Source organism: Zootermopsis nevadensis, unplaced genomic scaffold, assembly GCF_977971745.1.
Source record: "Zootermopsis nevadensis isolate Lab colony 2312 unplaced genomic scaffold, Znev_1.0 Znev_ptg000018l, whole genome shotgun sequence".
Lineage (NCBI taxonomy): Eukaryota > Metazoa > Arthropoda > Insecta > Blattodea > Termopsidae > Zootermopsis > Zootermopsis nevadensis.
In genome coordinates this window covers 5,522,158-5,548,538 of record NW_028259150.1, presented here as the reverse complement: position 1 = coordinate 5,548,538, position 26,381 = coordinate 5,522,158, and the positions used below count along the sequence as shown (strand labels likewise).

Genomic DNA, 26,381 nt, shown 5'->3' with positions numbered 1-26,381 from the left:
ATATGAATGAAATAAAAATTTATAACAATTATATCAGTTTATGTTATGAACTATGAAATATTAATCTGGAAACAGGAATTTCATTATTGTCTAAAACTTAATGGCTATAGAATCTATCACATTTATCAAGTAGAACTTCCTTATAGACCAAAATTTTTGTATTCTCCAAGTCTTTTGGTATTTTCACCACCTACTACATTAAGTAAAACATCAAGGCACTATAAAATCAGGGAAACATTATTCCATCAGCTCTTGATATAGACATAAATGATTTCACAAGTTATGTTGACTTTGCAATGTCGCACCCCTACTTAATCCAGATATGTTAACACATTGAACCATTATTGGCATCCAGAGTTCAGACACTGGAGCTTAGACATTACTGCTACACTGTAGTGTAGTTTCTAATATTTTGTAATGAGACACTAGTTTGAAATGTCATTATCTGTGTAATTAATTTCCAAGATATGTATGGTTTTGCTGTATATGACAGATCCCACTAATATAATACTTTGTATTGACTGAATCAATTACTGAAAGGCCAAACATAATTTGGAAGGAATGTTCAAGACTTTTGATTTTCACATATATTAACAATGTTGGTTGTCATTTCTTTTGCAGTATAAAATGTGTGTCGATAACAATTCTACATTCACTTATGTGTTTGATGTAAGTACCTATATTCACATTGTACATTATGTTAAATTTAAAGTTATTGATTGATCATCATTCAGTGCTTGATTTTCCAGGCTAACAGGATTATAATTCCAGTAGAATGTGTCATGCAGAAATCTGATATTAAAAAATTAAATGCTCATCTGAAATTTATCAAGTGACATAGACATTTTCACTATATGAAACATGTTTAATACTTCTTTTTCCAGACTCATGAAGAAAATGAACTTGTTGATGCAGATCTTTTCAAAGGTGGTGTTTTCTTGGGCTGTGCATTTGGGGCAGCTGCCATGTACATCTGGGGTGTGGGCATTCTGGCAGCAGGTCAGTCAAGCACAATGACTGGTACATATTCAGGACAATTTGCGATGGAGGTAAGTGATCAGTGACCTTTCTTGTCATGCACATTACCACTGAGATGTTTCCACAGATTAATGAACATGCATACAAAATTATAATGTTAATTGGTAAATTCTGTATGCAGTTCTTTATGTAGTAAGGTGTGAATAAACCATAGTAGGTATGTGTGCATCTCTATGATGGGATTCAAAGTTTATGAAAGTGGCAACAGCAATTATTTCACAGCTGTCAGTTACATTTCCCATAATTGATTTCACCTTCTCCACATTTTCTGGTTTTAGTCATTCAGGTCCAGCTCTTTGGCATATTCAAAAAAAAAACCTAAACATCTCTGGGGATAAAGCATTATCTGGGCTGGGCTGGACTGACAAGCATCCGATAAATGCTTACTGTACAAACTATGATAGACACCTCAGGCATTTATATTTTAATTTACTTGACAAGTTTCTTGGATATTCTATATTCAGTTAAAAGCTTATACTGTACATTTTTCATAAAGAAATTACCCTTTTTTGAAAATCTGTAATTTTCCAAAACATTTATCCATGATACTCTCATTTCTCTTTAACATACGCTGAATTCAAAAGATTGATCATTAGCTAACATATTATGACAGACTTCACACTGATGGCTATTTCAGTTATAAATAGTGTTAATCATGCCAGGGAAGTACTATAAAATTTTGTGTAAAGTTAACAAAAGTGAGATTTCTCATAAATTGGTAGTGTTTATTTTTACATTGTTTCCATTTCTTTCTAATTTCAAATATAGTGAATCTAGTGAATGCACCATCTTTCCCTATACTCAAAATTTAGTTGATACCATGAGATTTGTAACATCTCAGATTTTAAATTGTCAATTTCAACACAAAAAAATTTGGTTCAGGGCGTAATGGTAGGCTAGTGTGTATAGACTTCAGGTTTTCTAAGTTAATTTCCTGCAAGAAAGCTTAGTAGCTTACTGAAATTATGTAATTCTTCCATCTAGCATAACAGTATGGGAGTCTGCAAACAAATCACCAGGCTTGCATCCATTCTGAAATGAATTTTCCTGTATACAGACATCAACAAATTTTCATTGTACTATTTGTTTTCATCTTGCTTACCCATATATTTTAGATGGTCCCTTTATTGCTCAGTTTTTGACTAGCCTTGGATTTTGGACTCGCGTACTGTATCTGTCTTCACTCATTTGTTTGCTAACATACAACCAATCTGTTTCCTTTATTTTACTAATTTAATACACTATTCATTACATCATGATTTATTTGGTGGAATTCTGAGAACAGCTAAATTTCATGTTTTCTTTTACTAAGAGAGACTTCAGTGATATGGAGAGCAAATTTCATATTATTTAACTGATATTCTCTTTGTATGGTAAGAAAAGCTGATGCATAGTGTCCACTTTCTTACTGGTTATTTTATAGTACCATATCATATTCTGAAGCATTTGTAGCATGTAATAACTATTATGTGTTTGTCCTTAAAAGTAAGAGTAATTTCTTCACTGCAGTTGCTAACATAACATACAAATGTGTCTGTTGTTAGGGCTTCTTAAATCTGCAGTGGTCAAGATGGAAGCGTGTACTGTTCACCCGTACAATTGCTATTGTGCCAACATTTTTTGTGGCCTTCTACTTGGACATTGATAACCTGACTGGTATGAACGATTTGTTGAATGCTGTTATGAGTTTGCAACTACCATTTGCAACAATTCCAACTATTGCCTTCACAAGCAATGCGCAAATAATGGGAGAATTTGTCAATGGCATGTAAGTAATATTTTTAGAATGACAGTTACTATTAATCTTACTTGTTTAAATTTTAATGTAATGTTTACTACCTCTCCATACTACATAAGAGATGTCTTGGTTACAATGACTGGCCTCTTCTATTCTGAACAAAGAAACAGACTGAATTAAAAATTGTGTTTTCTAAATTAAACGCAGTATGGAAGGGGTTGATTTACTTTTGAGAAAACTGAAGTAAAAAGTAAGAGAGATGTGATATTTAATTAAGAGATGAGACAGGTGCATGGGTGCATGAATAGAGTACGTTTCAAGAGATATGCTATATTAAATTACGAGCAAGAAGAGTTAAGATGTTTGTAGAATTTTTGCACATGAAAAAACCAGAGTTCTAGGAATTTGAAATTTTAGCTGTCCTTATTTCATTTATTGTTTTTGTCATCTATTTCAGAGCCAACAAAGTGGTTGCTATAGCTTTATCATTAGTGGTTATTGCAATTAATACATTCTTTGTGGTGCACTCTGTGATATACGACATTCCTCATCAATGGGGAATATGGATTGCAATAGCAGTGTTTGCAATCTTTTACATAATTATGTGCACATACTTGATACTACACATGATTGTCAGTATGGGTAATACAAGACTTGCTGAATACCAGGTAAGTAGAATTAATCATACATTGCTCGTCTTCTAGGTAATTGTGTTGAGGTTCATTATTTTAACTCTTCCAGGTTTACTGTCAGGCTCAGTATGATGGTCTTAAAATTTAAAAAAGATACACCAGTATTGAAATTTGTTGTTGTGACCTGCTACATTTTAAAATAATGTACATCAAAAGAGACTGTGACAAACTCATTGACTACACTCAGCAGTAATTTTTTAATTGGATAATGCTATACTATATTCTGATGTCCAGGAGAATTTCAGTACCCTTTCCTTGCTCCCCTGGCTCCCTGCATGCAGAAAGAGAATACAGAAGTGAGGTAAAATTCAATAATTGTCAATAGCTGAATGTATTATGAAATTGAGTGCAGAAATTTGTAACACTTGAAATGAAAATTTGAGTCCCATTTAAAAAGTGGGAAATGCAGTTTTTGTAATGAGGACAAACACCTGAGAGATGGTCTGTAACTGAAAATATAAAATGTGATTTTTTCTTTTCAAGAACAGCACTTGAAAGAGTATATTCTTTTGTAAAATAATATGAAAAGAAGAACTACTGACATTGTTAAACCCTAAATATAATTAAATAAATATACAAATTACATATGTTAAGTTAAAGAAAGAAATGTTTTCCTTGCTATGTGTAAAAGTGGTCTTCCATTTAGAATAAGTATAGGATTAGATCATAGAAAAATTGTTTCAGACTGTTTTCATGTCATGTAATGAAGTGTTTCTTCTGTGTTGAATTCCAGTTTGTATCCAAGTATATAAAGTGTCCAGAAGCAACGGACTTTGGTCTTAGCACACAGAACTTTTCAAGGTAAGTTTATATGATATAAATAATGTATTCTATTAATAGTGCTGAGGTCAAAAAAGAGTAGGAGGTATACCTCTGCCCCCCCCCCCCCCCCCCAGGCATGCATAGCCATGAAGTGGGATGCTTTACTATTACCTTTTTTTTTTTTACTATTAATAGTAGTATGTGTATGTCACCTGAAATGTCTACAAATATATTTTGGAAGTATTTTTGGCAGAAAGCTGGTTTATATGGTTCTTGAAACAGTCATTTCCATATTTTGCACTGGACATTTTTAAAAATATTAAATGTTCATGAATTCAAGCTCGGGAGCTTTCAAAGTTTGATTTCCCCATCATGAGAAAGAATGGGTTGTGTGAAAGAAATTTTCTTGTGCAGATTTTACAGGGAGTAACTATGTGGCAGAAGTAAATATTTTATTTGTTCTTACAGTGTCAAAATTCATTGACGCTTCATGCAAAAATTTTATAAAAAGTAATAAAATGTTCTTTCAGTCATTTCTCAGCAGGAAGTTACTGACTCACTATTTAAAAGGACAATAAATCTAAATTAATTGTTTTGGGAAGAGAATATTAATCCTTTGAAGCTGCAGTTTAAATAATATTTAATAATTCAGTCCATGCTTCAAAGAAAACATAACACTGCTTTGTTACAGAGGTAACTAACTGGTTGATGCTATTTAAGAAAATAATCCCCATTTATACTGAATCACACTAAAACCATAAATACAAAATGTACTAGTTACATCCTGTCTGTAAAATGCATTGGAAATATTCCTTTAAAGCCTTAAATACTTTACTAGTAGGCTTTAAAGGAATATTTCCAATTCGTTTTACAGACAGGATGTTGTATTGCATGTTAATATCTCCATACTTTTCATTCAGAGTTTAACAGTCATTTCTTTGGTAAAACTTCATCTTTTCTTAACTATAACAGTGCTTTTGCTTTTATTAACTTCTTACAAGCTTTAGCTTTCGCAAAATCATACTTTACTCATGATACAATGCAATTACTGTGGAGATTTATATCTATAATTTTCTAGGTTGTTTCAGTCATTTACTGGTAAGCAGTACCCATCACTGTTACAATTAAGAATTGCATATAAAATAGATATATTCCACTTCAAAAGTGTGTGAAATATTAAATGAAAACTTTAACTATCTTTACTCTGTGATTAGATGAATGCCGGTGTCAGAGATGAGGACTGAGGGTATTATAATGTGTTGCTTTGTCAGGGCTATTGCACAACTCATGGGGCAGTGATAGATGAGTATGGAGCAATGGTGGAATGATAATTAGCAGGAAGAAGCCAAAGAACTTGGAGGTGGGGGGCTGCTCCAATACCATTTTGTCCACACTTCTCACATGAAGTCACCTGGGATTGAACCTAGATATCCATAGTGGAGACATTTTTTTTCAAAGGACTCTTATTATATACCACTTCAGGACCTTATATTAAATGGCGGTGGTGTCGCTCCCACCTCATGTTACCAATTGTAGGAAATTAGAAAGTACAAAGTTGGAATAGCCTACATATCATATTTCATCAAAATCTTTTGAGCAGTTCTCAACTCAGAATTTGGACAGCTAGACATGATTAGCCCAAAATTCATCTACTTTACACACCTGCATGTAACACACTAAAAGGGATTTAAGAACCACTGGGCCGACTGTAATAATATTTCGTATTGAAGGCCCTTGCCCATCAACCCAACCTTGTTTATGATATTTATGAGAGCCTCAAACATTGAATTCATACGTTTAAAATCTAGAGGTAATATCAAAAAATTTGATAGAATTGTCTGTGCATGGATGTGCTAATTTTTTCCTTCCAACATTTCTTCCATAATCATAATTTTTGTTTGTTTGTCATCAATCTTTCGACCGGTTTGATGTGGTCCTCCATTTTCGCCGATCTCTTCATTTCCACATATTTTTTGCAGCCCACGTCCTCAAAAATCTGTGTCACATATTCCAATCTGTGTCTCCCCCCAAAATTTTTCAATTACCAAATTAACCAATCCTGGGTGCCTCAGAATGTGTCCCACCATCCAATCTCTTCTTCTTGTAAGATTTTTCCATAGACTTCTTCCTTCGCTTATCCTGTCTAAGACCAGCTCATATCGTACTTTATCATAATATGTATGCTTTATAATCAATAAATATAAAGATTGCACTGTTTCTTGGAATTATTTCTTCACAAAGTATGTGTTGGAGGCCTTTTCTATTAACTTTCTCTACTGTTTCATTCTTTTAGCTAAGCACAAGAAGACAATCACTAGATTAACGGCATGAAAGCAATTGTAAAGTGTGAATCAAGTGCATATTTTCCAATACATTTACAGCTGATTAAATATGAGACTTTTTATTGATATATTTGTGCCAAAGGAAAGAAATTATTGAGAGAAAAGTGAAAGGTTTTGAATGAACAATGTGAACATAACAGAAATCCAAAGAATTTAGGTTCAACCAACTTGGAAGCAAATTAATGGTATGTATAATTCAAATGACTTTGAAGTGTTTTTTAATAGCTAGTTCTAAAATTATTTAAAGAGTATGAAAAGAATGTATTTTAAGTATTTGTCATTTGAAACAAGTGATAATGTATTGACCAATATGCAGTAGCTTATGTCAGAAAATGGCACACATTGAATATGTGCATGTAGAGCTGAAGTTAGAAATATGTATAACGATATCCCCAGTCCCTCATGTATCTTCATGGCATGGTGCTTAAGCACATGGACACTTAGAGAGAGAGCTTCTCACTGAGCCAGACCCAGTACCCAGTAATGAACATGTTATCCAATAGGAAAGCTGGGCCAAAAATAGTGAGCACATCAATGTGCACACCAGACCGATTGGCTAACATGCAGCCAGTAACACGAAACTGTAAAACTATTCGAAAGAACAGTCTGATGCAACTAGTTAATGTTACTTGATGGTCTTCGCTTAAGACGATGTGTTTCGGAAATTATATTTCCATCATCGGGTCAAAGTAATAAATATTCATAAGATCCTCTATGTTGCAATGTCAATTAGTTAAAACCATTAAAAGGGGCATTTCCCATATAGATTGTTGATTTATTTTAATTTCTTTAACAGTTTAAAATCTTATTTTTTATATATTTTTTATCCTTTAATGGTTTTAACTAATTGACATTGCAACTTAGAGGATCTTATGAATATTTATTTCTTTGACCTGTTGATGGAAATATAATTTCCGAAACACGTCGTCTTAAGTGAATACCACCAAGTAACATTAACTAGTTGCATCAGACTGTTTCATTCGAATAGTTTTATATTTGTGAAGAGCAACAAGACACAACATTACTACTATAACACAAAACTGGGTCAGGTAGACACTGAGCACAGGACATTTTCTCCTACAACTACAGTACTCTGAGGATGAGGATGAAGATGGTTCTCGAAATGTTGGTGTTTTCTTCATTAAGCCACCTTACATGGCTGCTAGCCTCAGAAAAATTTATTATACTTGATTGCTGTGGAAGCTTCAGATCATACAAAATTTAGAGAGGTTTTAAAATTTATAATTACCACCCTTTTTTTAATATCTTCATGAATTTAACACAATGCTTCAAACATGGGTTAATATGCAGTTTACCTTCTACTTTATTACCTGGTGTTAACAGTAAAATTTAAACATGGTACTGGGTGAGTGATGTTTGTTGCCCTGAGAGAGACAGACCTATTAAAATATTCTAAATTTCTGTTTGTTTACTTTTCAGCAGTATATCATCATTCACAATACAGGAAGACACACTGGAAACACCAAAGAAATAGAATACATTAATGGTAAACAGAATTGTAGCCGTAACTTGGACATGCAAGGGCTCAAGCTGTACCAAATACTCAACTGAAGGTGGGCTTAATATCCTCATCTGAATGGAGATGCAAACATTATAGTCATTTCTCAATTTTTGCAGTATGTGTGTTCCTGAACAGTGCTGTATAAATAAAGGTATAATTTCCCATAAGGAGGTTCAATTGCCAGTTGATAATAATTATTGGCATTTATTAATTTAAAATATTTATATAATTGCATCTAATGTTATGTTTACATTAGTGTAAAGAGCTTGTTTAAATTCACTGGGAATGATTTCTTTGCATCTTCATCCCTTTTGTAGCTTTATCTCGCTTTCTTTTTCGATATGTCAAGCAAGCGAACATGAACACATGGAACTGTGTTTCATTTTATACAGATTTTAATAGACCTTGCCTCCCTCACTTGCCATCATCTGCTATGTTGTCACTTACTGACTGCAGAACCATGTTAAAGCTAGAACTAAAATGAGGAAGTACACATTTTAAGATGCATAAAAGGAGAAATGACTGCTGTGTGAATTTATATATTTGTATTACAAGGGATTCAGAGAAAAGGTTTAATGTGACTAAAATATATAGTGGATTCTTATTTAATGTTTCTTAAGTGGACATTGGATTCAAATAATAAAGGGGAGAAGAACCTCTTACATTGAGATAATGGAGTTAGGACTACAGAAATTAAATGAGTGAGGGATAACATAAATTACAGAACATTAAATTAAATGCATATTCCATTTTATTTATGTCACATTTTGACTACATGAAATGCCTTACACTTCAGTTACTTAAACAGTAATTACATTACATAACAAAAACTGCAGCTTGAGCTACTGTTGTGTTATTCTTGCTAAAACAATGGGTGATTCCTTTTATTTACTGTATTGAATATCTTCGCTGTTTAGAGGAATACATGTTAAGATTTCAGGGGTTAAAAGGGTTTAGATGCAAATGTTTTCGTGCTTTTCATTCACTGATGTTTGGCTGCTTTAATCATGAATGGATATTCATAGCACAGCCTAATATTTAAATTTGTGGCCATCTCTACTTGTGCAGTATCTGAAACAGTAAAAATCACTTTATGAATATTTAAGAAACTAACAGGCTTCAACCAAATATGGAGACAAAACAGTGATGAAAGTTACATCTCATCATGATAGAGTGTAAGACAGTATAATCAAGATGTTATTACATATGCATATCATAAATGCTTGCAAGATGTCCTAGCTTCCATTCTGTTTCTATCAATACCAAAATCATAACTATTATTTGAAGAAGCTTTACTTCTACTAATTATTTTAAAGGTTCTTAAAGAAGTGTGATTACCATGATAAAAAGAGACATTAAATAAGACCACCTTTGCTGATTGCTTAGTGATCCCAGGGATTAATATGTGCACCTGCAGGTGATCATTATTTAAAGTTCATCATAAAATAGCCCTGAAATAGAATTGATTTTTAATACTACAAAACTTGTTGACAATTTTTTAGGTATTAGTTATATACAGAATTTTAATACCTTTGTTTTGTAATACATATTTTGAAAGTGTTCTATTTGCATTGTTCATACAAATTATTTTTGTGATTTTCAGACTGTTTATTCATGTGTAATATGCTTTTCTTTTAAAAACTGAAACTGGCATTTTCGTATAATGGAATGTCACTCTTGATTCGTCATTTTATTATTATTAATTTCTTTGATGATTGATGGTGTTTAAATCAACAGCGCTGTGATATTAATTTATGTAGCTGTACATTTAAATCAAAACTATCTTAACATTATTATTAATCAATGGGGATTTTCTTACCATGCCTTGTTTACACTTGGAATGTCTTACCAGCTGCATTTAGTGTTCAGAAGTAAAGAAAAAGGCTATCTGAATTCTACATAAAGGCCATCATCAGAGCCGTAAGCACTTCTGAAATATTGGTCAGTGTCTATGAGACTACATGGTGCAACATCCGGAAGTCATCTTCATACTCATTGCCATGAGAACCTGAGAGATCACACCATTTACAAACTGTTTAAATTTTGGTAATTAATTAGATTACATTATCATCTTAACATACTGCATCATTCTCACTAGACAATATGTAAACAGAAGCTAACCATTTCCGAGTGTATTCAGTGCTTATTGTGCTAACATAGATTTTATATAAAAGCAATCATAATCAAAGCTATTAAGATGGAAGGGGAAGTTAACTGATTGGAACTTTATCAGTGCCCAGAACTGGACATATGGCACACAGTATCAAAGTTGATCTGGATTATTAACACTGTATGGACTTATAGTAGGTAGATACCATCTTCAGCTCTGAAGATGGAGACAGTACTTTCCCCAAAACTGGTATCTTCCTACAAGTCAACTTGGTGTTCAAAACAGATCACCATCATTGACATCTTCACTGTTGTGAGAACCTCAAATCTTACCTTACAACTAAATTACATTTTTTAAAGGAATTACCTTTTGATATTAGAGAAATTTGATGCATTCAGATTGTACAAGTTATTTGTTTAAAAGGAAATGGGAAATATTCTCTGGGCATTTCAAATGCACTGTTTCCCAAGACAACTGAAACATTTTGACCTCTCTCTTCTATTAGATCTCCATTCTTTAACTTATGGCATCCTGTTACAAAAGCAATCCAACTGAAATTCTATCCTTATCTTGTTCATATTAATCAAAATACACCTTGCATATGAGTATTACCCATACAGATTTCAGATATACAAATTAATCAATCAGAAACACCTTCCATCTGTTAATGTAATGTGTATGATATATTAGATCTGTTCCAGGGGTAGAATCCCCTAATAGATCTACAGTATTGAATGTTAAGACACTTGTATATGAAGGAATAGAGATCTGTTCCAGGGGTAGAAGCCCCTAATAGATCTACAGTATTGAATGTTAAGACACTTGTATATGAAGGAATAGAGATCTGTTCCAGGGGTAGAAGCCCCTAATAGATCTACAGTATTGAATGTTAAGACACTTGTATATGAAGGAATAGAGATCTGTTCCAGGGGTAGAAGCCCCTAATAGATCTACAGTATTGAATGTTAAGACACTTGTATATGAAGGAATAGAGATCTGTTCCAGGGGTAGAAGCCCCTAATAGATCTACAATATTGAATGTTAAGACACTTGTATATGAAGGAATAGAGATCTGTTCCAGGGGTAGGAGCCTCTAATAGATCTGACAAAAATACTTTGCAGGATTTGGATTTATTTAAGGATTAGGAATCCTTAATACATCTGGTTGTGATGTCATTGTTATATTTTATAAGTGCATTTATAAGATTCTCTATCCATCTTCATCAAGTACAAGGAAGGGTGTTTACAGATTAAATAGCCTCAATTCCATTCTCAAAGGAAAGTACAGTTTTAGTTAATGCATATATTTTTGCCAATGAAAACTATGTAGAATAACAACTAAATGATTTGTAAATAATTAACTGTCATTACTTCCCAAAATATGATGCACAATTTTCTTCCCTCCAGATATTTCCTGAAAATGCATATTCAAAGATATAAATATTTCATTTAAATATTTCCAAAACTGTTTAACACATTGATAATTGCTTACTGCATTTAGAAACTGTTAAACAGATTTTGTGTAACCTGTGTAAAGAAAAGTCTTCAATTTCAGTCTTGAAAATCAGAGTACACATTTTATTTGGGGACATAGTAAATGCAGACAAATGCTGCATGCCTTTAAAATGTAAGGGTGTCAATGCCAAGATTTAAACTTTTCAACATGACATACCTACTCTTCAACTTCCATATCTTTATTTAATTTGTTTCTAGAGGGTAACAGAAGTATTATTCTTTGGGGCAGGAAGTCATAAATTTTGAGTTGTTTTCTTATACATGAGTCAGTCTGCTAACATCAAGCTCTAGCAGTCCACAACTCTTACATCTATATCTGCTGGTTCTTCCTGCTTACTGTGCAATATATATTTTATATCCACAATTCTGTGCCATCATAGCCTTGACGTGTATGTTACTGATTTTATCTCCCATTAGAAGACCTCAAGGTTTAAGCTGTTTATATGAAAGGCCTGTTTCAGATCAAGTGCCAAATTGAAGAATAAATTCAATTCAAATACATTATTCCATACTTATACTTCAAAATCCAATAACACATTCACTGTACATGATAAAAATCCAGTAACATATTCATTGTGCATTATAAGTTATATGTATCATCTTTTTAAATAATAAATTCCAGTGTGTGTGTTTCTTATTTGTTTTGAAAATAAATCAGTAGGTCAATTAATTCAAAGAGCTGAAACATTAATCGGCACTGCAAAGTAAATTTATCACATATGCTGGTGAGGTAACTTCAAGTGAATGTCTTTCATTGCAACAGCTAACACCAAGAGGTGATTTTTAATTTGTAAATGATATTGACATAATTTTATAGCTTTCTGACTGTATACAGTATCTTTAAATGATAAGGCAGCATGTACTGATGTAATTATGAAGCAAATAAAATTATTGACGGGGAAAGATCGATTTTGACAAATATCCCAAGTAACTGTTTTCCTGCATAGGTTCTATTCTGTCAGTGTATACTTAATCTGTGAAATAAAATTACATTTAACAAAACCACAAGGAGAGAACCACCACTGAATGAAAGAATTTTATGTTGCACAAGATAGTTAATGAATTGCCCAGTGGACTACCATGGTCAATACACAAACATTTTACTAGAGCAGCTTCCTGTTACATGCCAGTTTTGTTATTTTTGTCTATCCAAAGCTACCGTGCATGTCCAAACTATTATCCTAAATAACTTCTGGGGGGGGGGTTCAAATTTAAAAAGCACTTGCTAAAAAATGTATACTATATGGTATTGAAATATACAGCATAAAGAATTGACAAAAAAATCAACATATCAAACCAGATGTCAATCACAGTGGCCATGACATATAAGTGTGTGTGTGTCTGATCTTGGACTATACAAATGCTTGGGATCAAAGATTGAAGTTGAAACACTGATGTGTCCATGATTGTCTATTTTGTGTTGTCCTATGCAACAGGCCGATATCCTGTCCAATAAGTTCTCCTGATGTCTAAAGTTAATTCAATGAACTCTTCTCAATCACAAACAAAAATTAACGAGTTTTACAAATTTCACCAATGACATTTTATACAATAGTATAGGAGAGGCTAGAACTCAAAGAATTAATCAGTAATCCTAATTTTGTATTTTAAAATAATTAAGAACCCATGCAGAATAAAAATTCATAAATATTTATGTGGAAATTACATCACAGAAGAAAACGGATCTGAAGAAATGTTGTAAATACAGCTAGCTCAGGATAGGGTCCGACAGCAGCTAACTTAGACAACAGTTGTGGACCTCCGAGTTCTGTAACACCATGAAAATCTGTTGACCAGCTGTGTTAACTGCGACTGAAGAAAGATTCTGTACCATGGACTTCATACATTAAGAGACCAACTAAGTCAAACACTTGGAATGATATCGAAAAACAACCTGTTACAATAACTTACACATTCCAGGAGTATGAAGAAGAGGAGAGAGAGAGAGAGAGAAGGGACTCAGTAGGTAGTCTCATATACATTGTGGCAGAGAAGTTTAAGTCGGTGCCAACTTCAATGTTATTACCTGTTGAAGATGTGTTTCAAAGCTAAATTAACATTCTTGCTGTGAATCAAATGCTCAATCTAGATATAAAACAGGATCTTCACATACATCAATCCCTTTATTCAACATTATTTTCACTCAAAACATCATATACGTATGTACTGACCACACTGTCAGTTAACTCAATTCTCAATAATTTATAAACAAACACTGTACCATTTCCACACCAAAATATTCCTTTACAAGCATGAAACATTGCACTTTTCCACAGCCACACACAAAGGAATGCAATGGAAGCTAGTTAAAAAAAATGTGGCACACACATCTTAACACACGAACCCTCCATCCAATGTAATCAGCATGTCAAACATTGCTTCTTTTGGGTAACTTTTGCATGACCAAATTTTATAGGCATTGTGCATCTGGTATGCAATGAAAGACAAATATCTGAACTTCCAATTTCATTTCTTATGATTAAAAATTTATGGTATTGCAAATTAAATGTCAAACTATCCTTTTGCTGATAGAATTCTATATCTTGTAGCGAAGCATTATATTACATAACTACTTTTACCTTGTAAGACATTTGCAGCTGAATGGAACAAAAGAAATGTAGGTCAGAACTGTGATTCTTCTTAGCTACATGGTTTGAACATAAATTGATTTGGGAGGAATTTGTAATGTCAAGAGGTTTTGTGCTGCCAACACAAACTATTTATGACAATGGTGTGTTACAATCATGATCATTACATTTTTGGACTATGTCTATTGTCTGCGTTTTTAAAAAGAACACCATGTTTTGGAAGCTGGATCTGCTTCTGCCCTCAGGTTAAAAATGGGGAGAAAGGCACCTATTCAGTTGGGTCTGACAGAAACAGCTAATTTCAATCAATGGACCAGTGATTACAGTTAGCCTATTATGAAAATTGTCACACTACTGTAACCACTTAAGGGTAAGAGCAATTAATCTAACTTTCTACCATGGAACAAGCTTGTGGTCCTCAGTTTATTTTGCATTCAAAATATCAATGCTTGTATGACCATACAGACCACATACTTATCATTACGCATATAAAGTCAACTGGCAAGACTATGTTAATATTAAACATTAGAAGGAAGTTTAAGAATGGTAAATTATAAACAAAGCACTTCAAATGGAACAGAAAGAAGTAGGGAACAGACTTTGCACATGATCAACATTATATGATCAACCAACATGATGGGCAGCCATGTCCTATAAGTATTACCATTTGTGATGGTAATAATCCACTTCAGAGATATCTGTGTAATGTAGCCAGTGAAGTTAAAGAATAAAGCAGTCAAATCAGCATATTTAGCTTCCAAATTCCTAGCATGTCTGAGAAAGAATCTAACAATTATATTTATCTGCACAGTTTCATTATGAAGACAAATCAAGATAACACACTTCACCAACACAGACTTTGCTCCCTTACTATTGCAGTAAAGGCTCTGGAATATCTGCCAATTAAGTTGTGAAGAAATAATTGAATTCAAAGGAGGAACAAAATTCTCTCACAAATCAAGTAATTATTTCACTGCAGTAATAAATCTCTCTTGAAGTATAATATACGAGGTGCGATCGGAAAGTTTCAAGACTGTGTCAATAGCGGGCGAACCGGATGTAGTATGAGCTTCTGCCTTTAGGGGGTGCGGCCTACATTCATAGTGAATCAGTGTGCCAGCCGGCATCATCGAATTAGCATTTGTTTCTTAGTTACAGGCGTTTTGGTAGTGCATTTCACCGACCCTCCTGCGATTTCGGAATGGCGTGCATCAAATTTTGCCAAAGACTCGCCAAAACGGCTACGGAAACCTATGAAATGCTAAAGCAAGCATTTGGGGAGTCCGCAATGGGTCGTGCACAAACTTTTGTGTGGCATTCACGTTTTAAAAATGGCCGAACCTCTGTCGATGATGACAAGCGTTCTGGACGACCATCTTCGAGCACAACGCCCGAAAATGTTACGAAGATTCGGCAGGCCATTCACGAAGATCGACGTCGTACCATCAACGACTTGTGCGACATTGTTGGGATAGGCTATGGGACCTGTCAGCTGATTCTAAAGGAAGAACTCCACATGCGACGCATCATGACAACGCGCCAGCGCACACCGCCCTCAAAGTTCGGCTGTTTTTGGCCTCAAACACCATGGCCGTCATCCCGCACCCTCCTTATTCGCTGTGTGACTTCTTCCTCTTCCCAAAGATGAAAATTCAGCTAAAGGGAAGGAGATTTGAGACGATAGAAGAGATTCAGGCAGAATCGCAGATGGTGCTTGACAGGCTGACAAAGAAAGATTTCCAGGGATACTTCCAGGCTTGGCAGCGGCGCTGGGATCGTTGTGTTCACTCCCAGGGGAACTACTTCGAGGGTGATGGATGAATTTAATACCTGAGATAAGTGTACGGGTTTTTAGAGGCGCAGTCTGTAAACTTTCCGATCGCACCTCGTATTAGTTAACATGTGAGAACCTCAAAGCAGACTTAATTCATAAACTGCAGTTTTCCGATTATCATCACATATAAATATAAAATGCTGTCAGAAGATAAAGCTGAAGTAAAGCAAGTCAAATATGGTGCCACTTAAACAGTGTGATTGTCAGCAAATATATTATTATATGGCTGCAAGATCTACTTCATCCTTTTCCTCAAGAGAGCTTCCTTGTTTAAATAACCAAAGGTCCATTAACCTACCTATAATTACACAATTTACATTCAGAATAAAAGTATAAATTTTTGGCAACAAAGATCTGATATCACGTTCATTCCACAACCTAAATTAATCAGTTGTAACCCAACATTTTTAAAAACAATTATTCAATGCTATATTACCTTATCTAAATTCAATGTATAGCACAAATTTTGTATAGTAAGGGTTAGGCACTGAAATTACTTTACCTGAACTGTTCAAATATCCTGCAAAATTTTTCATATGATACAAAATTCATGTCCAGCAAATTGCCTGGATGAAAAGCAAGCTTGTTTAACTGACATCTTGCTGAAGTTGATGATAGTAGTAGTTTGATGATACCTTCTGTTTCCTCCAAAATGCAATTCCAAAAACCACTGAAAATAAAAGTAACACAGCCAAAACACCACTCACCATCAGAGCTGGAAACAAAAAGTATGAACTGATCAGAATATAATTCATATTACAAGACACTTTGCTCTTGTTATTATTCATCCATGTGATTAATTTTTAATTAATTAATAATAATAAAGTAATATCTGAATATAATGATTCAACAAACTGGTATTTTCCATATATAATGAAACATCTATCCAAGATACTTTCAATTCTGAAAATAAGATAAAAAAGTCATCCTGCATTCATCAGATACTGGAGAAGAAAATGGGAGTACAATGGGACAGTACATGAAGAAAGCCTATAATTCAGTTATCCATAAGAATATCACATTTCAAAATGTAGGATTTAATAATACTGACCTATAATAGCAAGTGAATTGAAAGTAAAATCATCAGAGAAAATACCCATCTTGCATTCTTTCTCCCAACTGACAGGAATAACTGGCTTTAGAAGATCAGCAAACTTCTCAAGGGGACAGACGGATGCACAGCCAGGTATGGCAAGATTGTATGGGTCATGTGTCGTTGAGTTACGATACAGAACCTAAACCAATAATAATGCACGTACATTAGAACAAGGAAGTTTTCCTATATTGACTTACATCAAACAATTTACAATCACATTCCACTGCAATCATATTTAATCATGCTCATTTTTTTTTACAGGTTTCTGTTAAGGAAGCGGGGGGGTAAAACTAACACTTTTTAATGACATACACTAGTAAATGCATTTTTAAACAATAGATCAGAAAGATTATAATTTTTTTCCTTCCACCCCTCCAAAAATTCATGCAACAGGTTCAAAATGTAATGCAATATGCATCACAAGTACTTCTAGGGAATACTGAGCTTTTTGAATTTTACACAACAAATATCTGCATGCCTTAAACACAGTATTGATTAATCTTATCACAATCAAGCTCTTTCATTCAGTGGCATAAATTTTAAAGAATCAAGTCCCACAAGGCCTGCTTCACATGGCCTGGCAGGTCACATTGAATTCACAGTGGCAAGGACTATCACATGCTCACTCTAAACCAATAAGCATAAGTCAGTCTTGACTGTAGCTAAAGAACATTACTCTTGTAGTGTGGACTTTTATTTGTAAACATGTTTCTTTAATATAGTTTGTGAAGTAGTGATTTTAATTGTGTATTATTATAGTCTGAATAAAACACTAATGTCAAATCCCAGTTTTTCATAAACAAGCCACCAACGTATTTTTAAGGTGGTTCATTATGACACTGCCATACTTTAGTAACCGTCTCTCTTAGCACAATTACCAACCGAGTTATGTAAATGTTAGGGAAAAAACACAAAACATGACATACTAACTCCATAACAGAAGTATGGGTGAAACTACTGGAAAAACCATGGGAATAATCTTAATATTCCATCAGTAGGTCTGCAGGACTTCCTTATGCTGAAGTTCACCTGCCTTCCCACTAAAATGCAGAACCATTTCAATAATTCTCACCTTCACTTGATATTCAGCTTGATCATTTTTCCAAAGTTCAACTAGAACCAAAGACCTATATGGTGGACTTTGCTCATCAAATATACCCAGAGCCATAAGGAAATTGGCCACAGTGGTATCATGGGCTGAATACATAGTCATCTTGTAATCAGGCTTCATGGTACCATCTCGTTTCTCCATCATGTGTCTTATTACTTGTCTCACCAAAGGGCCTACAAACAATAATATAATCAAATCCACTCAGAAAAACTTCATACAAAATAAGAACCTGAAATCTCAAAAACACATAGAAAACTTTAAAATGTCTATACTCTCTCAAATGAAGTGTGTGAACCATATGTAGTAGGCCACTGAAGTTATTTTCCTTATCAAGTTCAAGTTTGTGCATGCCACACATGCCAAAGACGAAGTTTCAAAATCTTTGTAACCTTAGGTACATTTGGGTAAAATAATCCACTCTGTAGAAAGTTTTCTCAGTGACTTCCATGTATGTATAACAATGTTTGAGAGATATCATCTGTTACATAACATCAAAGGTTGACCAGAACAGTTACTATCCTTCAAAGTTCCGGTGACATGGAAAAGGTTCACCAGACAAGATGCTATCCATCTGTCTGACACAAGAGAATCTGGAAATGTATCCCTAAACTCATTCTGACAAGCTGTGTAGGAAAGAGCGTTTGACAACAAACACTCGTTGCACTTCAACTGTTTCAAGACAACTAATGGACTAGCACAAGTAGGTCACAACATGGCATGACCTGTGTGGGTTATTGTACAGTAATAGTTATATTGTGCATTTATTAATCCAATCAAATTGTACTGAATTGCAACCATCAATAAATATTTTAACATGGATTGCATAACTTTTCAACCTCTCTGTATATTTCAGTATAAATGTTCAAGTGTTAAATGTCAAATATTTTAGCCACTGGCTTTGAAAATGTAGTCCAATTGTGTGGCAATTTCCACAAATCACTAATCTCAACCAGTTAGAAACCTGTTTTGGGGAATGCATTAAGAACACAATCATCTATCAATATTCATGATTTTGTGTTTTTTCAGGAAATAATTACTGTAGCCATTTTAACAGTTACTTCTGATAAACTGATCAGAGTACAGAGAGAAATTTCATATTGCCTACATAGTTAAGAGACAAAACAATGCCTACAATGAAGCCTACAGAAAATATTCGAAAACCTTTTCTTCAATATTTAAAAAAAAAATTGAAAGTCATGTTTCACAGAATATTAGTCTAAAATGTGGACATACTTTTGCATATTTTTGCGGCAACCTATTTCTATAAGATCCACTTTTATATTATCGCTTATATGAATTTATCCTTTCCCCAATATTACATACACATTAAAAATAAACAATAATGGGGAAGTAGAATTGCTGTTAGCTGGAATACTGTCTTAAAGCATTACTAAAAACAGTTAACTGAGAAGATAATTTAATTCAAATAGCAGTCTTCACAAAATTTTCATACCTAACTACTTTGATAATCTCCAACCAACTTACCAATCTTTAGTCTTTGAAGTAACCTAGTTTTAGCTGGTACTGTGAAACTGTATGATGATACAGACATCATCTTTTGTGGGTAAACACTCTTTGTCCAGTTGGGTAAGGTAAGGTTGTACAGCTCCTCTATGAAGAGTGTGTTGCATAGAAACTCTAGACTCTCTGGATCATGTATATTGCTTCCTGATTGCTCACTTGTGTATCTGTATAAGTCAGCATGCTCTTCATTGTAGCGTCTCATTTCAGGAGATGTCTTCACCCGCAAAAGTTCAGCATCATAACTAGCACATGGGCGTTTACCAGCAAGAATCTGAAAGAGAGGAAGTGCATTTTTTGTTTTGCCCTATAATGTGTTACAAGTTAAAAAATACACATACAGCATAACAATAATGGTACATTTGCCATAATTCAAAATATGACCTTTGCAAAATGTGCCAATGACATAAGAGTTGTCACAGAAACACATGTAGATCTTTATGTGAAGTACCCATTATTGTTGTTCAATTTTAGACAAAACTGGAATGCATCAACAAATTTTGTTAAGATTCACTAATATAAAACTTTATGAAAATATATTCAGTTGTTAAGTCATCACATGTAAATGGAGACAGACATGATGAAGCTAATTAATTTTTGCATAATTCAGTTGCAAAGGCACTGGGAAAGTAAGCAAGAAATATGGACCAGAAATAACCCTTGAGAAGACGGTAATGTTAAAAATCTTGAGAAATAAAGGGAAAAAACACAGCAGTGAAAATAAATGGGAAACAGAGAGAAGTTGATAACTTTGTTTACATGGAAAGTGTGGTGCAGAAAAATTGCAAGATAAAAAATGAGAAATTAAAGAATTGGAAAAGCTTCAATACTATCATTTATCTAAGTTCTTTTGGTATAAAGATGTAGAAAGAAAATGTAAAATTACAATGTGCAATGTGCATTTTAAAAATACATTATATGGAGAAGATACATGATAATGTATTGAGAGAAAGCAAACTACAAGCAGTTGAGAGAAATTCCTAAGTAACAGTCAGTAAACCAGGAAAGGTAGAATTTGAGACATTATCAGGGGGAGAGCTCGGAGGAGATACAGAACCAAAATGACAAAAACAGACAAATGTTCTGGACATGTTGAAAGATTGGATGAGCATACAATACCTAAAAATCATTGGAAATGAAGATGAGTAGAAGACCCAGGTGAAGATCACACACACTATGGGCAGACCAAGTTAAGATAGATACAGAAAGAAGAGGATGATGGTAGGAGAGGTCAGATGAAATGCAAGAATGGGCAGAGAAAGCTGTTCAGACTTCTATGTAAAAGTCACCCTGAAGTACCATAATTTAAGAATGTAAGAAGGAAATGTTGCATATGTGCCTAGGAAGTGCTGTCAATAAACATACTGTTACATTGAACTATGGGTAATGGAAGTCACCATGTAAGCTTACAGAGGACACACAAAACTGAAATATCCATTAACCTCAAGTCTATCAACAAACAGACATAGTGAGCATAGTAGACAAGATGAACACTGAGTTGCATCCTTCCATATTTATTTATTCAGGGGCATTACAGTGCATAGAGATTTTGGATTAAATGTAAATTTAGATAAATGTGTGGTTGAGAATATAAGCCAGAACATGTGGGGGGGGGGGGGGGGGGGTTGGAAAATATGAAATGTAATCATGAAATAAAAGTAAAGAGTAAGTACTTACAAAGTGGAGTAACAAGAAATGTAAGTGTTAAAAATGCAAGATAATTTTACCATTTGGTGAGGGACATAGTAAGGAAATAGGAAATGCCTAAGGTAAATATGCCTATTTAAAAGTACTGCATGCCCATAATAACATAAGAAGCAGAAATGTGGGACATAGATAAAGGCAGAGATTACTTTTTTAAGTAGAGAAGCAAAACCAAGAAATGATAAAAAATAGACAAACTAAAATCAAACAGCTTGGAAGGAAAACATACAAATAACAGAATGAGATTGTATGGACATACATTACGAATGAAAGGGGAATTCCAAAGAAGGTTTTCAACATGAAAGAAACAATTACCAAGAGGGAAGAGAGAGAACAAGATACAAACATGTTAGGAGAGAGATGATAAAATTAATACTATGGGGAGTAACTGAGGAAGAGAAGGTGTGGGAAGACATGTAGAGATTATGTTGTCAGGATGACCTGATGAGAGTGGAAATGTCTTAGGAGGAATTACTTGCTTTTAGAAAAGCAACATGGTAAAAGTGCAATATTTAATTGCTTAGGACATATGGGACTCTAATGGCCCCACTGTTTTTATGCTGATTCTGCAAACAGAGCAAGTTTATGAGGGTTTTCAGTTCGTATGCCTGCCCTGAAGGCAGTAAATAAAAACTGTTTCTAAAAACCATGAACTCTTCCTTAATGTGACAAGTACAGTACCTCATAGCAGGTATAAGCAGCAGGGGTTTACTGTCAATTACTTTTATTGATTTCCTCATGGCTTTTATAAACAAGAGTTGGATATTTATCACAGAATTTTTCTTTTAATGTCATTCCTTCCTACTTTATTGCATGCACAGCCATGTCTTCGTTTCATAAATCAAATCATGTTAAACAGTACAACACAAGAAACATTTACACAGGTTAAAAATAAGGCCATATTTCCTCCTAGAAAAACTGAATATAAACATTGATACCTCCTTTAAATTACAAATATTTATTTTCAATCAAATGACATTCAAAATTAAGATACACTGTTGAACACCCCAAGATCACCAGTCCTCGTTGGTTAAAGAACTGAAGACACTTCTGTAACAAATATATTCCTTCTTTGGTGCCACAACCCAAAAACTTTCTAGAATCTATTAACAGGTAGCAGGATTCTCTGGTTGGGGAGGTCAGCCCATCATAAAAGTCTAACATTACAGGACAAACTGACAAACTCAAGCAGGATTTGGAACCACAATTGCAGTATGCAGAAGATTCAGACTACAGTGCCCAAGGCACACTTACAGAATTATATGTTGAAATTCTGAAACTACAGAAGAACTGAGCAGTAAGCAACAATTATGTTATTACCTCATCCATACTTTCTGGAACTGTGTGGACTGGTATTGGCTGCCAGTCTATATTTTTATTCCATTTCTGATCTCCCTCTGGAGGATACAACCCAGCTAGGTTACTAGCAGCACTCATAAGTGTCCTGTCAACATCTGTTGAACGAACATAGATATCTTCACGAGAATACATTTTAGGAAGGACATCACTGTATCTCTTGCGTAACCACTGACCCAATTCATAGTGCTGATTCTTGCCAATCTGTTACAATCCAAGAACAATTAAGCAGTTATTACAGCCAATTAAAAAAATAATTCCTTGACTGAACAATAAGTTTCAAATCCATATACAAACATAATTTTAACTAAACCAGTTCAATAGCAGATATAGTAAAATCTCATTTATGACTTAAAATATCTACACACTTCCATTTCAACCATATTTAACTTCCCAATACAATTCCTAAGAATATATTCCAAAAGCTATGGCAATATACAACCAGTAAACATAAAAAATTATGCATTAACTTAATTTCTACAGTTTATTAGTGTTTTCAGAACAACCATTTGATCTGTCATAAAGGAACAGAACTTGAACTGACCAATATTTTTCAGATCAGTCCTTATAATGGTGTCCACATGGCACAACCATAGGCTACAAATGGCAATGGTCTCCAGATATTAAATGTTGCTGTGAATATACTGAATGAATAAATGCTGGCAGGTGTCAAGGGATGGCCAATCAGCTTGAGGATTGGGTATGGGGCACTCACTAACTCACTTATGGAACCTGAAGGTTTATCACAGTGTTCACAAAAGCCCACCACTGGACTCCATCTTGAGCTAGCTGCATCCAGTTCATGCCATCAATTCCTAGCTCCCTTAACATTATCCTCCCACCCACACCTAGGTCTACCCAATGGTCTCCTCCCTTCAGGCCCCCCAACTAATACCTTGTTAACATCTCTCCTCTCCCCCCATGCTTGCAACATGTCCCACCCACCTCATCCTCTTAGATTTGTCACCCTGACAATATCAGGTGAGGAGTACAGACTGTGAAGATCATCATATGCAGTTTTCTCCATGATCTGTCTCCCTCCCTTTTAAGTCCAAATATCCTCAACACCCTGTTCTCAAAGACCCTCAATCTATGTTCCTCCCTCAAAGTGACAGGCCAAGTTTTGCACCCACACAGCACAACTAAAATTACAATTTTGTATATTTTAATCTAATTTTTTTATGAGACAGGACAAAGGATTTTGGACTGAATAATAGCAAGCATTCCCTGAATTTAATCTGTTCTTCATTTTGTCATGAATGTCATTCTGACTTCTTAGTGTCATCCCCAAGAACTTAAATTTTGATTCATTTTTTAACAATTCATTAGCTATCCTTATATTCTGGTTCTGTTCTGAATTCTGATGCTGAGACATGATCATATACTTTGTCTTTTCTACATTTATTTCTAGACCAGCATACCTACTAACCCTTAAAAGTGTTTGTGTTCACTTTTATAGTATTTATATTATCACCCAACAGATTATCATCAGCATAGACCAAAGCTAATGTGTCCCATTCAGTTCCAAACTCCCCTGATTTTCTTGGACCTTCCTGATGGCATATTCTAAGGCAAAACTGAAAAGCAGTTGGGTATAGGGCAAATGACCTCAAACTGTGGACATGGTAATAAAAATCAGGGTTCCAAAAAAAGTATGAATTTCTTCACAAGGTGAACCAGTGTTAGCTTCTCAAGGAGGGCTCCGCTCCATGGAGTTAGTTATGAGAAGCCGTAACAACCCAAATAAATATTTCATTACTAGCAATATAATAAGGTGTTACATTTAAATATGATAGAAGTATATAATGAAGTAAAACATGGATAGGGTCCCATGAGCACTCATTTGCAGAATAATGTAGTCATCATGATGAAAAACTGACACAAACTTACATTTGTGAGCTGCCCCCAACCAACAGGCCAGTAGCTCAAGTTATTATATGGATCAGTTGGGTATGAGGAAACTGGAGTCCTGTCTCCATGGCGATATAACTGTAAAATTGAAATAGGAAATTTAAACCAGCATAGATATAATTCTACAGCATCTACAACATATAAAGCGACATATTACAACTACACGCTGCCAGCAGCTGTTTTTCATGCCACATATGCTCATATAATGAAAAAATGTTTAAGAAAGTATACATACCTTGAACACATTTAATAAATTATGTTTACTTTATGCATGTTTTCACAGGTAAAAGTAGTATTCATACATATCATTATGAATATATGAACAATAAATAAGTAGCTTGAAGTAGAACATGCTGGTATATAAGAAGCAGGCACTTGACTCCATGCATCTCCCATCGATGTAAACATCAAGATTATTCTTTCTGGGCATGTACAATCAGGAAAACAGTATCTACAAAAAATTTACAGGTAAATGGAAACTTTATAATATGGTAACCATTTGCACCTGCTGTTTAATTTCGAATTTATTCTAACCTAACAACTCTTGTTAACATAATGAATTTTGGTTTTACGATTACTGGCCCTATCACTAACTGCTGCAGCATAACATTGCTCGTCACTGCTTTGGTAATCCAGGCCTATCACAAATTAAAAAGACAAGATGCCCCTGTTTCTTTGTAGTTGTTCGTTCTATAAACTAGATAAATTACACTAAAATAAGAAATATTAAAAGTAATCTTTGCGTAACATTTAATACTCACGGCGCTTACGAAAACAAGAGACCCCAAACTGGAAGTGTCTTCGGACAAAGACGAAACGAAAAAGTACCATGAAGTCCTTTCCAACATAATCATTCCAAATGCAACGGAAAACAAAAAATTCGCCATTTTCACAGGGTACAAATACAAATTTAATACTGTCGTTATTCAGAACTCTACAGTTACACTAGCACAACATTTCAGTATCAATAAAAATAGTTTTCACTACACACAAACTCAACGTCATTCTGACGGAAACATATTTTGACTATAAACACTCTCTAACTGCACATGACGTGCTGCTCCTAGTGGCATAACGATAAGATACGTCAATGTTCATGTTTTGTTTGAACGAACATCATGCTGTCACAAACTGGATCTTGTTCTTTCCCGAATAATCTTCACAGGGGTAAATATCCCTCGACCCACCGACATGGTTCGCCTGATTCGCGTACATTTTTGCAACATTGTTACCCTGATCACAAACATGTTACCCGATATAAAACACGCTTTCTTTGTCAACATAATTTGACAGTTCTTTTGTGGGTCCACCCAACCTCCTATCCAATGGGTACCGGGGTTCTATCCCGGAAGTAACGCGCAGACGAGGCCTTACGCTTACCACACACACCCACATAATGCCGAGGTTAAGAATGAGTAGGAGCTACATTCCCCTCCCCCAAACGCCTAAATGGCATATAGTGGAACAGCTTTGCTTTACTTATCGATGTGAGCAACTTTCCAGCTTAGAATGAATACCTTAGGAAGTGTCTTTTGATGAGC

The 26,381-nt window shown here is 34.4% G+C and overlaps 2 protein-coding genes across 12 annotated transcripts in view; one reads left to right on the top strand and one right to left on the bottom strand.

Annotated features, from left to right (window-relative positions):
- Mvl (solute carrier family member malvolio) overlaps positions 1-12,622 on the top strand; it is a 22,472-nt gene extending 9,850 nt beyond the window's left edge. For 4 of the 8 annotated variants that reach the window (XM_087351176.1, XM_087351174.1, XM_022079500.2 and 1 more), the window contains 6 exons: positions 622-669; positions 885-1,049; positions 2,583-2,806; positions 3,234-3,444; positions 4,202-4,269; positions 8,013-12,622. In XM_087351176.1, the coding sequence (XP_087207302.1) occupies positions 622-669; positions 885-1,049; positions 2,583-2,806; positions 3,234-3,444; positions 4,202-4,269; positions 8,013-8,067 (771 nt within the window). In that variant the 3' untranslated portion in view covers positions 8,068-12,622. Of the gene's footprint in view, positions 1-621; positions 670-884; positions 1,050-2,582; positions 2,811-3,233; positions 3,445-4,201; positions 4,270-6,523; positions 6,758-8,012 lie in introns of those variants that run through there. The other 4 variants (XR_015535752.1, XR_015535751.1, XM_087351177.1 and 1 more) reach the window with 4 other exon arrangements.
- Positions 8,828-26,381, bottom strand: Acph-1 (Acid phosphatase 1). 4 transcript variants are annotated; one of them, XR_015535754.1, is made up of 9 exons: positions 25,602-26,381; positions 24,820-24,918; positions 22,894-23,133; positions 19,834-20,143; positions 18,310-18,521; positions 17,193-17,376; positions 16,644-16,856; positions 13,386-13,487; positions 8,828-9,165 (listed from the first exon to the last, which is right to left on the bottom strand). XR_015535754.1 is itself a non-coding variant. In XM_087351181.1 (8 exons), the coding sequence occupies exons 2-8, from the start codon at positions 25,246-25,248 to the stop codon at positions 16,729-16,731; spliced, it is 1,227 nt and encodes a 408-aa protein (XP_087207307.1). In that variant the 5' UTR covers positions 25,249-25,291; positions 25,602-25,645; the 3' UTR covers positions 13,824-16,728. The 4 variants fall into 4 exon arrangements, 2 of the variants coding, with proteins under 2 accessions (XP_087207307.1, XP_087207306.1); XR_015535753.1 differs by lacking the exon at positions 13,386-13,487 and having other exon boundaries at positions 25,602-26,379; XM_087351181.1 differs by lacking the exons at positions 8,828-9,165; positions 13,386-13,487 and adding an exon at positions 25,195-25,291 and having other exon boundaries at positions 13,824-16,856; positions 25,602-25,645.